General features: G+C 44.7%; 1 protein-coding gene across 1 annotated transcript in view; it reads right to left on the bottom strand.

Moving 5' to 3' along the window:
• LOC146062655 (uncharacterized) overlaps positions 1–11,566 on the bottom strand; it is a 48,962-nt gene extending 37,396 nt beyond the window's left edge. The window contains exon 1 of the mRNA XM_083174726.1: positions 11,443–11,566. Coding sequence (XP_083030852.1) covers positions 11,443–11,509 — 67 coding nt within the window. The 5' untranslated portion in view covers positions 11,510–11,566. The remainder of the gene's footprint in view (positions 1–11,442) is intronic.
• Between the last annotated feature and the right edge of the window lie 1,618 nt (positions 11,567–13,184).

Here is a 13,184-nt window from a genome sequence, read left to right as displayed (position 1 = left end):
TTGATTTTTTGGGGGGGAAAAATCATAAAAACAGCTAAAATACGAGAATTTGGGGGTGTTTTGTACCTACAGGATTATTGATCTTAATAACCTTCATTTCCACTCATTTCCAGTTTATCCTGAACACCTCACAGTATTATTTTTATCCAGTTTAGGAAAAAAGATACACCGAGGTAGCTGCACGACTAAGCTAAGCGATGAAACTGGCACAAGCATGTGGCACTGGAGTGGTACTGAAGTGGTAGACAGGATATCAAATTTATAAACTTTGCCCAAAAATATGCTCCAAAGTGCACATACAGATGTAGCAGGCTACATATTTGCAGGGGCTGCCGATTCCATCGCCAGCCACCGCCAGTGGCCGGCTGCCGCCAGGGGCGCGCTCGCACGTGACGCTTGCACGCCCCATGTCTACGGAGCCTGAAGGGAGTCCCCGCCATCACCGCCGGTCCCCCTCACGGCCCCGACAACCCCCCCCCCCGAACTGGGCAGCGTCTCCCTGAAGCGGAGACGGGCAGGGAGATCCTGCCCAGCCACCGTGATACTGGGACGCACGTGCGCGTGAGATGCACGCGTGTCCCAGTCCCGCTTGCGCTCGCTAGTGAAAGGGATCTGGCGGGCGCTGGGCAAAGATGTAGCCTGCTACATCTGTAAGAAAAAGAAAAAAGTTGCATGGTGGAAATATCCTTCCCAACCACCCTTATTTTGTATACTTTAACAGGACATGCACACTTTAACAAAGCAATCATTTCGGCAACAGGGACTGTCACTTGTGGCTTGTTTGGGCCACCACAATACAACATACCCTCCAACTGTACCGTTTTAGCCATATCGTATAATTTTTTTACTGGCTAAAACCAATGTACCTTTTGTACCGATTTTCATTCATTTCCAGCAGGTGACAAATTGTCTGATTATTGCTATGCTTTTCCTGTGATTCGGCAGTCCCTAAGGCAGTGAATCCGTCTGTATAGTTGGTCAGTGCTTTGTCCATCACTGTGCTGCTGCCTCTGACTGGACAGCAGCACTAACTGCTATATGATGGTTGGTCAGTGTCACTGCCACACCCCATTTACCCATGGCCACACCCCCTTACCCATGGCCACGCCCCTCCCCCAATATGTACAGATTTTTAGGTATGAGATGGTGGAGGGTATGATACAAGCTGCCAATGCTCTCTCCCTGCACAATTGACTCCACATAGGCAAGATGTCATCATCATCCTCTGATTTCTTACCTATTCCTTTCTACTCACACTTTACCATCTAGATGTAATTTGGTAGTGGGAACGCAGCACCTCAATTAACTGTTTAAGACCCACTGCATTAATGGCAGATACTAAGGGCCGGCGCCGCCACTAGGCAGCCTTAGGCATTTGCCTACGGCGCCGGCCACTGGAGGGCGGAAGTTGGAGCAGCTGTCCCCCCCTCCACCCCTGTCGCCGCCGCATCACCCGTCGCCGCCCCCCGTGGAGTGACACGCCAGGCTGGGGTGAGTCCGCAAAATCTAACCTGGTATGTGCTGAGTCCATTAGTAGGGCCCATTATAGCAGCCAGCATGTCACCACAGGAACCGAAAGCTGGGATCCAAGGGACACTGAATTTTGAATATGGTGCCCGAGTCCAAAACCAGTGAGATCTGAGAGTGGAAAGATTACATTTTGCCTTGTGTTTGGATCCAAAGCAGGCCGGGATATTCGAGTCCAGCCCGGATCTCCTTCAATACCCAAATGCAGATGGGCTCAGTTGAAATTAACAGCTTTGCTGGTCATCTAAACGCCGCCCGCACAAACGCCCGCCCGCCACCTGCACGCAGATTTCGTAGAACATTCTGGTTCATCCTCACCATTGCGAACCGTGAGTGATGTGGATGGACTGCGCATGCGCATATCCGCTTATGTTCATGCCATCTGTGCAAAAGGACGCAGTGATTTGTGTAGTCGCCAGCCCATTTGCACAGTTCAGTGCGGGCGGAGGGCGTGTGGCCGCAAACTGCAGTTGCGCCCATGGGATTGGCCAGCGTTTCATGTTGTTCCCATGAAAACACTGGTAATTCCCATGGTAATTCCCCGATGACGCGGGTGCCGGGGGCGAGCAGCTGATGTAACCGGATGTCAGCTGCCCAGATCTAGGCCGTAGATCTAAGTCAGCAGAAAAATCATTCAATGGCCGTCAACCATCGAATCATTTCTGCCCCACATGCAAGTTACAAATGGATGTTTATGAAGAATATCTGTTTGCATGCGTGCGGGTGAAGCTGCATGCAAGAGGTGGATGGGCGTTTGTGCAGGCGACGTTAAGACGACCCGCAAAGCAGCTTTGCGGGTCAATCAGAATTACCTCCTTCACCCGCACTCATACGAATGGATGTTTTGTATAAATATCCATTCGCAGCTTGCGTGCGGGGCAGAAATCATTCGATGGTTGCCGACCATTGAATGATTTCTCAAGCGCTCGCAGGTCTATGTCATTCTTTGCCGACTTAGATCTGTGGGGCCCATGTACGGGAAGAGGGCTGGCAGCTGACATTCAGTGACGTCAGATGCCCGCCTCCCAGCACCCGCATCAAAGGCAAATTACCATGGGAATGCCCATGAAACGCTGTACGTTCCCATGGGCGTAACCAATGTCCTCCACCCCACGCACTTCTGCACACAAATCAATTTGCCGCACCTACCTGCCTAACACGGCTGTACAAGTTTATGTGCATACGCACTAACAAAACATCGCTTCCCTGCGCAAGTGTTTTTCATCACTGTGGGGGCTCTGTGCTCTACTGAACATGCCTCCAGTCTGTCTCCCATGGGAATAGATAATGTGAGCAAAAGCAAATCATGAATCACCGCAGCCTGTGGGTAGGATGGCGGGACTGTGGGAAAAACAGGCTTTTACACAAGAAAACAGGTATTAGAGATGCTTATGCTCCCTCTGGTTCTCTTTGTACAAGCCAGAACCTGGCAGTGTAAACATTTGACACTGCGATCTGCTGAGAACATACAGGTATTTCATTAGACATAGGCTTATTGGAGGATCTGTGCCAGCACGTATAAAGGAATACATTGTCCCCAAACTACATCCCTTTTATCTGAGATAAGCATTGTTAAGGAAGAATACTTTCCATGGCTCCGCTACCACCAATGATAAATAGGCCCTTTTGTTCTGTGAGACAAGACTATTTACATGCACTAAATACATGCAAATTCCTTTTTATTTATCAGACCTCAGCATATGCTTTAACTGCAATACTTCCTTCTACATCTTCTAGGTGAATTTGAAATAAATAAAAGTAATTGTCCTAATGTAGTATTAGGCTGAGGTTGGTTTGTGAAGTATCATTCAAACCCCTTAAACTATGCCTATTTACAGCCAGAACAAGAAAATTGAGCATATAGCCAAATGTATTAATCTGACGGTAAATCATTATGTTTGAAGTTCTAAAGCTGATACTATTAAAATGCTGCAAATTGCAATATTAGTAGGATGCAAAGATATCTACATCTTGAAACTGTTGCCACTGCGGGAGGCATGGCCAAACTGCTGATTGCTAGACTCCGCCCTTAAAATTATGCATCATTTAGTCCCACCATCTCCACAAGGCACTGGGATGCGAGAGATCAGGCCACTCTTCTGTGGTTGTGGGGGTCTACCCCCCAAAAATAGAAACCTCCCACAGGTTGGCGTGCCAGTTGGACCAAACAACGCCTTCATTCTCACTGTTGACCTTAAATCTGTCATCATGGGAGTTGCATACCACCAGGGCTGCAACTGGGGGGGGGGGGGGGGGGGGGGGGCTATTGGGTCACATGCCTTGGGTGCTGGATGTAATACCCATATGTGCATGCAGGGGAAGGGGAGACAGAGCTGAGCCAAATGATTGCCTTGCTAGGTGACGACAATCCTAGTTTCAACCCTGATACCACAGAATTATTTTCCAGACTTATATCTTATATGCTCTATGTAGTTTGTGTGCTTTCATCAAAGACTTATAATGTGTATAGCAGTGCCTCTAACAAGGATTTCTGGTTACATACCTGTGTCTCTGTACTAGGCTGGATGTGTCCAGGGCTGCCATCAGGGGGGTTCTATGGGGACATCTGTCCCGGGCCCTGCCGCTCTGACAGAAGGGAATGCCCGAGTCACTCTATTCCAAAGTGCCTGCTCCCTTCTCTTATCACCGCCCGGCCGCGGGTTGCCCGCAGCCCCTCAGCCAGTGGCCTAACAATGCTTGATCCGGCGCAGACAGAGGCTGGGGAAGAGATGGAATGTATTTGCGCTGACAGAGCCACCCGGCAGCTGCTGCCTGATCACTGTAGCTAGCAGCCCACTTTATGTATGTATTATATAAAGGCTGCTCGGGAAGTGTATGCACAGCATGCATGGTCCAGTCAGTTAGTCAGATGATGGTCAGTTATAGTTTCTGCAGAGGTAAATCTTCCCTCTGCACGCTGGTCTCTGAACTCTTGACCTCACTAAGGGGAACAGGAAGTGCTGCTTAAGGACAGTGCTGCTGGCTACACACATGGTTCTTTTAACCTCTTCAACTCTGGGGAATGCAGAAAACAGCACACAAATTATGCCGATCTCGCACCCTTCATTTGGCCAAATTCACTTAAAATTACTTGCACCCATATGGAGGTGCGAGCGCACTTAAGCAAATTCAGCCTGCCATAGTGCGCCCGGTGCTGATCATCCGCACAGAATATGATCGACCCCTGGGACTGGAAAAAGGCAGCTGAGGAGCAAGGTTAGTGGTGGTGGGATGGGGTCACAACTTTAAATAAATATATATTATTTAGGTGGGGTAGGAGTACATGTTATATAGTGAGACCAGGAGCACAAATATAGAAATAAACGGGGTCAGGTAGCACCAACTGAAATATGCATGAGGGCATGTAGCATAAATGAATGAAAGCACACAATAATACAACATAAAAGGTAACAGGTGTCACACATCATATAAGGGGTAGGGGCAGGTGGTATGAATTAAATACTGTACATTATTAAATATATGCCTTATATATGCATCTAACTTCACAGCATATACATATACTTTATATGCAAACTCAACCAAATGCCTATATATATATATATATATATATATATATATATATATATATATATATATATATATATATATATATATTGTAAAGCGCAACGGAATCTGCTGTGCTATATAAGAAACTGTAAATAAATAAATAAATATATATATATATATATATATATAATAGAAATCCCAAAAGAGGGAAAAACAGCACTCACCAGTCTTCTCATGAAAGTATAAGTCCAGAGTTTAATCCAATCGATAGCCTGCCGTTGTTTCGGTCCTGGTGCGGACCTTTGTCAAAGCGATGGCAATGTTTGGAAAAAACGAGGAGTTTGTTCCGGGCAAGCAGCTCTCATCCCCGTAATGTCAGTACGCACCACATAATCTCTGACATTTTTACCTCTGCTGTAACATGACATGATGCGGGACTCATTGAGGTTAAGGTCAGGGTCTGTGCCTAAAATTGGCCAGAGATCGCAAGTAATGGTGCTGATCTCACCACTATTGTAATTAAAGTGATTGACCCAAAGCAAAACCTTGGATAATTTCTTTTTGGGCCTAGATTTGAGGGTCTCAATACGGGATGCACAGAGTGCTTTAGTTTTGGCTTTAGACAATAGATCCAATGGATATCCCCTGTCAGCAAAGTTCGTCGACATCCTGCAGCTGTACGGTCAGAGCAGATCCTGATCGCCCTCAAAAATTGGGAATAGGGGAGCGAGAATTTGAGTTTAGTAGGATGAAAGCTCCCTGCATGTAAAAGAGTGTTGCAATCTGTCTCTTTACAAAATAATTCCGTACTAATCCTACCACTTCCGGGACGTGATGAATTGAAGACGCTGGCCGGAAGTCATGTGTCCTAGATTGCGGCACAACCCCGGACCATGTATAATGGAAATTTAACGCTTGAGAACAGGGGACAATTATAGTATATACCAGATTTGGATTTTGGCGGGAATCAGACTAACACCCACCCCCAATGCTTGTCAATTAGACAAGGTATTTAAACAAGGAGAGCAGAGGGAGAAGACACACCTTGAAAAAGATCCGGTGAAGGATCGAAACGCGTTGGTGGAGTCTCTCTCTGCAAGTTTTTTTTTTTTATCCCTGGAGACCAGCAAACTGGTGGGGCGGAAACATCTGGATTTGGCTGTGAGCAGAAAAACGGGGCCCCTTTCTTTGCTCTGTTCACCCATATAACATCATCATTTCCAGGTCAGACCGGTCCTACACATTGAGGCGGCTCCAGTGTGGATTTTATATAAAGTTTTGTTTTTATGATTTGTTAAAAATAAAGGTTACTATTTTATTCAAATTAGTACCTCTTTTGAATCAGTCCTGTCAATCCCATAAAGTCTGCCAAACAGTTGTTTTAAGTCAAAGGGAGGAGGTGAACGAGGAGAAAGACCCACCTGACAGGCCATTTGAATTCTTCTTCGGAGTGAGTAATTGGATTAGGGGTAATTAACCCCGTGACTTTATTTTCCATTTTCAATATTGGGATACACTGTATACAGTGTGATATGCGCTTCTGTACATTAAACATTGTGTCTTAAGTCGAAAGGGGCATAGTCTCGCTGGATTGCTGTGGCCGCAAGCCACGCACCTTTTTTCCATCACTACGGGGCCCCCAGCCCCTCTATTTTACTGAATAGAGGCAGTGAGCATGCTCACACAGTCTATTCTCCGCTCCCCCCCCGCAGGACATTGCCATCCCCTGTCCCTATTTCGAAAATAGGGACAGTTTGGAGGTATGCAAACACACACACAACACATACTGCATACATACATGCAATGCATACACACACACACACACACACACACACAGGCTGCATGCATACAAATACACACTGCCTACATAAGTACATACAGCACACCCACAGTGTACATTCATACATACATTACATTTACACACACACACACACAAAGACAGAGCATGCATAATTGTATACATCCAAAGACACACAAACACACACAGAGCAATGCCCATTACACATAAGGCCACATGCCGCAATGCCCATTACACATAAGGGCCACACACTGTAATGCAGGACTTGACAACATTTTTTTTAAATCTAGGAGCCAGGATGAAAGTGTTGGAGCCAGCAAAGGTGCGCGCCAAAAATGTACACCTTAATGCCTATTACACGTGACACACCCACTACATATTATACCACATGCCATAATGCCATTACACGTTATGCCACATGCCGTAATACCTATTACATATTATTCCATATGCCATAATGCCATTACACGTTATTCCAAACTTCGGAAGGCCCATTACACATTATGCCACACACTGTAATGCCCATTACTTATAATACCACATGCCTTAAAGGCTATTGCATATTATGCCACTTACCTACAGTACATTGCTATGGGTTTCTTGCTTGATGCCAGGGGTTTCATGCTGGATGCCAGGGGTTTCATGCTGGATGCCAGGGGTTTCATGCTCGATGCCAGTGGTTGCATGCTCTGCCAGAGGTAACATGCTCTTTGCCAGGGGTAACATGCTCTATGCCAGGGGTTGTATGCTCTTTGCCAGGGATTGCATGCTCATTGCCATTGGGATTTACCCCTCCTCCTCTTGCCTCCCTCTCCCTTCCCACTGTTACCATACGCGTTAATAGCAACAGAGGGGCAGAGTGGTGGACACACTCACATGGCTGCCAGTCTGGCTTGTAATCAAGCGCGATATTTCAGATTGGCAGCCCACTGTTTTCTGCCTGTCTGTCACCACTTTTGTGCAGAAAAGCTATATGTCTAATGAGTGGTCTGGTACAACCCTAAACCACCCTTTTACACCCTTTTAAATTAACCTACTGTATGCTCTCACCTTCTACTCGCTGTAGTGCTGAGATATATGTGTACTCCAAATGGAATGCAGGGGCTTGCCCAGCTTCTGTTGCCTGGGCTGGGTAGGAGCTGCTTTCAGAGGCTGGACTCCAATTGAGGGAGATGCGAGGAGGCTGGATGGCACAGCTCATCCCCAGGTGTTGCCGTGGCAGCAGTAGCAATTCATCCTGGGGCCAATCGGGGAATTGGGGGGTGGCAGCTGTGGGGAGGCCAGATGACTTTGGGCCGCTGAGCGCTGCTTGTCACTGGCTGTTGCCGTGGTATCCAGGGGCTTGGGGGATGAAAGCTGTGGGAGGCCGGCTGGCTATTGACTAGGGAGCATGGCAGTGGGGGCTGTGGTAGCAATGTACCTCCCTGCCTACAGCCTTCATAGGGGACATGGAGCAAGTTACAGTATATTGGCCTCAGGTAACAGCTGGACAAGCCGTGCGGCGCCCCATAGTGTTACATGGCTCATCTTCCTGTAAAAAAGGCCTGGGTGTGTGCTGGATACAGTGGAGGTCAGATACCGTTTGGGTGGGGTATATAGTGCGGGTTCGATAAAGTGCATGTTGTATACAGTATAGGTCAGATAAAGTGCGGGTTTGATAAAGTGCAGGTCGAATACAATAGAAGTCAGATACAGTGTTAGCTGGATACAGTGCAGGGCCGTTTTAGTGCAGGTTGGTTACAGTGCAGGTTATAGTGCTGGGTGGGATACAGAGTATGTCGGACACAGTGTCGTTTGAATACATTGTAGGTAGACATGCTGGCTGTAACCTAGAAGTAATAGAGCACTTACTGTGACAGCATGCAGGAGGGTCTCCCTAATGGTAAATGCCCACAGTGGTGTCTGTGAGGACGATGATGAACCAGGCGCTTCACTGTTCACAGCAATCTCAGTACCTGCGAAGCCTGGCTTGTGTGTGGCTGTAGCGCAGCAGCCCATGGTTTGATAAGAATGCAGGTATCAATTGGTTGAGAGCCATGCAAATGGACCTTTCGACCAATCAGCTGTCAGCCCATTGATTTCAAATCAGACTTTAAGGTACTTGTTTCCTAGCACGGCGTCCAATATTTTCATCTTAGCCGCATACGATGCATGCGATGCGATGGTATAAGATTTTTTATTGTACAACCACCCTGATGGGTCCTTACAATGTTAAATACCCCCCCATTGCCAATGCCACCCCCAGGATCAACGCCAACCCGAAGTGTGGCGAGCTTAGTGAGCCCGCGAGGGGCGGCGGTACGCGTCCTCCACACTTCGGGTTGCCGTTCAAGCGCCCATCAGGGTGCTTGTACAATCAAAAATCGTATCCGATCACATCGTATGCTATTGTATGGCATACGAAGCGATGCAATATTTTATTGTACAACATCACGTTGCATTGCATACCATCGTATACCTTATTTAGTGTTATGGTATACGATGCGATGGGTGCCATGCTAGGTAACAAGTACCGACTTTAAAATTGGTGTGTGTATCCAAAACCGTCATGATCAGACATTGGGAAGATGATGTTTTGCCTAATTTTTTAATTTCAAGTCAGGTGGGAAGATCCGAGTCCTGTTCCAAATCCACTCAGATTGGTTAAATTTGTGTGGGCTTGGTTCTCTGTAAACTAAGCTCACTCAGCACAGACTACTATGTTTTGGTTCTGTTTTAGTTTTGACTCTACTGAAAATCATTGTTGCATTTGTTTCTGACAAAACCATAAGAAGTCCAAGTGGTTTGCGTTTTGTTTTGAATCTGGATTTCTTTAACATTTTTATAAAATTTATAAAAACAGCTAAAATCATTTAATGTGGACCTATTTACAGTATTATGGATTTATTTTTATCAATAAAATTAATTTCCATTCATTTCCAGTGGGAAATGGCTCTTGAAACGATTAGCGAGGGATTTTCATGCCATCCAAAATACGCGAGTTTTGATTTTTAGATCTGATATCAGAACATGGCGGAATGACTGAAGTCACTACTCGGTTCGACTCGACAACCTAAAGTTTGGGCATGTTCGTTTTTCAACACACCCAAGTAATTTTTATTTTAAACACAATTTACTTCTGCATTTTTTATGTAAATTGCAATTCTACATCAGTCCTAATAAGTCTATGTTGTATTTACTTCATTAAAGAAATACAAAATCTGACAAAAATTATTATTTAACCAAAGCATTTAAACAAATGAGGCAGCCTGTGAGCTACAACCCTCACACCACCTTCCCTGACTGCACCATATTTACAACAATGAGAGTTAATCAGCGTTAATTTGCAATCCTATCGTTTATCGAATGACTGCGCATGTGTACGGATCGGTGCTTGTGTGCGTAAGCCAAAATGAAGACAGTAATAACAAAAATTCGAATTGCAATCCCTTTGCAATTTGAAAGACGGGAAGTCTGCATTTGAAAGTGGTAGCCTGACGTTTTCTGGGAGTGTCAGAAAAAAACACAGGTCTGCCCAGGAGTGTATGTGACATCAGCGATGGCATTGATCAGCCTGTCTCTTTTGCATAGCTTTGGATAGGTCAAAGCGTGTCACATTTGCACAGACTGGGAAAATCATTTGATGGTAACCGAATTGCATTTAGATGTGCGACAGGATAACGGATTTCAAATTTTTTTTTCGGATTTTACTCACACATTTGCAAGTGGCAGGTTTCCACTCTAGGCCGCGACGGCTCTCTACTCGCAATCATCTGAAAATTTTCAGATGAACGATCAAGTCAGAATTAGTCATAATGTCTACAGAAAAAATGACACGTGCAGAATATAGCAAAGACTCTGCTATATCCTGTGCCAGCACCATTTTTCTGAGGACATTGCCCAAAAGATGGCACCTGTAACAGCGGGAGACAGGGCTGCCATAAAAAATTGTAGGGCCCAGGACTGACAAAATCGGCAGGGCCCCCCTCCCCCTTGTCGTACCCCTGGCATGTCTGGTGAGACCTCCCGTGTCCGCAGCATTGGCCGCACTACTCAACCTCTACAGGTACTGTATATTGCATCAAGTGAAATTATGACAAGTTATGCTTGATTTACAAACAGCGCACAAGTATACAGTACATATATCTGTCAGCACATCCCAGTGATCACAATGCCAGCGTTCTGTAGACCGACGGTGGCATCCTAGCACCAGCCTACATTTGTGGGACTACATCATGATGTCAAATATATGCTCATTTTATAATTTACAAATTATAATAATTATACTTGACTATAGAAAGACAAAAAAGGAAGTATGTCCAGGCAGTGAAAAGAGAGAATTCATAGTACACACAGAACACATTGTTATATACTTGCAGTACCTACACAGAACACAATGTTACAGTATATGCTTACAAGATATACACAGAACACAATGTTATATACTTACTGTACATACACAGAACACATTGTAATCTACTTATATAGATGCTCTTTGCAAGTTTGAAAAATCGTTCTACAATAGTCATTTTATGAAACATATCTTCCAAGTAGGCTATGTATGTTATATGGACATTAGTGCAATGTATATTTATCAACTAGAATTACAGTATATACAGGAGTAACCTTACCAGAAAGACTTAGTCCAAACAGAGTCCAAAGACAGATCAAAGGAACCCAAGTGGTAATAAATATCATGTCTCCTTTTGTAGAGATGGTGCAGACATGGATCTGCTCAGCTGACAGGCAGACAGGTGTCTGCTCCGGATTACAGTACTGCAGGTCCTTATATCTCAGACAGCAGAGTACAGAGAGATGGAATTATATGCCCAACCCCTCTCCACACCCACACCTCCTGACTCTGAGACACACAGTCTACATAGAGTAAACCAGTACACAGTGTATTACTTTAAGAAGTACTAAAACCTATTTCACAGCACTTGCTATTAACACAGATACAGAGGGCAGTGGTTCCCAAACTGTATGCCTAGGTACCATGGGATGCCTCAGTACACTGGCAGGAGTGCCTTGGGTTGGTGGTCCAGGATCAAATAATTTTTTGGTCAATTTAAAAGGCAAAACTAGTGCAGGTGGCAAACAATCATAACATATGTAAGAAGCAAATCCTGTCCCTCACCACATAACTGACCACACGGATAACATATCAATACAAAATACTTTATATAATATTTTTTTACTCAATTTCAACCCGAAGCCCGGCATTGCACACCATCCATACTGGGCTCACAAGAATGACGTCATGATGTGACTACGTAAAGCCACCCGAGATGGACGGGATCATGTCACCATGGTAACCCTTGATATAATACATAGCAAATACAATATACAATGCAAAATATGAAACCTGCAACAATGTAAAACTTGTAACATTAATAGAAGTTTTTAAAGTGCCTCCAAAGGAAAGTTTAACGCAAACATGTATAAGAAACATTCTCATTAAGTCCTTTGGGCGCAACTACGTCCAATTTTATGATTCAGCTAGTCTCACACTGAATTCAGTTGAGTGATCTATTTTCACCACAAAGGGAAGCTGGAATCATGTCAATTATGCAGCATCATATAGAATTCAAAGGATGCTTAAATTGTACAAAGTGCCAGGCTGATCACTAGAGCCGGTGGCCAGGGCTTTGCGGATTGGTGAGCGATGTGCCGACATGCGATCCTTAAATCTACCTTCAGTTTTGCCTATATAAGAGGGGCCGCAGGTGCACATGATTTCAGCATGAGTCACAATATACCTTATGACGAATATGAGGGCGTTTCCCTGTATGAGGATGATTACAATAACTGCCTGATACCATGTATTGACATGCCACACAGCCACATCGTGTACATCCTGGAATTTTAGTTTTCAAAAAAGAAGAACCTGAGGGGTTAATATTACTGTTAGATATTAAGCGTGAAAGGTCAGTTTTGACCAGCCAGTCCTTCAAATTCTTACCCTTTGAGTAACAGGCCATCAATGATTTTGTTGCAAAGGGTAAGTTTGTATCCGTGGCAATTATAGGCCAATGTTTTTTTGAAATAGTATTCATTTTGGGGGAAAGACAATTGAATTTATTAACCCATGGAAGTTTATTATCGACATTATGTCTTGCTTTTCTAACAAAAAGTCAGATCTTTCTGACTCCAATGACTTCTGTTTAGCTGCCAAATGAATATTTGATGGATAGCCTCTTTGCTCAAATTTATTGATAATCTATTGGTATGATATCATTGCTCCGATCACTTTTGATTCTCAAGATTCAAATCATTTGTGAATAAAGGAGACCGCATTTGAGGCTCTGGGGATGACAACTTGTCATTAATAAGGGCTGATTTCGGTCTGTGGGTTTTGTATATACAGTTGAAC

Source organism: Crinia signifera, chromosome 3 (assembly GCF_055691185.1).
Source record: "Crinia signifera chromosome 3, ASM5569118v1, whole genome shotgun sequence".
NCBI lineage: Eukaryota > Metazoa > Chordata > Amphibia > Anura > Myobatrachidae > Crinia > Crinia signifera.
The sequence above is the reverse complement of the archived record's forward strand: the minus strand, read 5'-3'. Positions and strand labels throughout refer to the sequence as shown.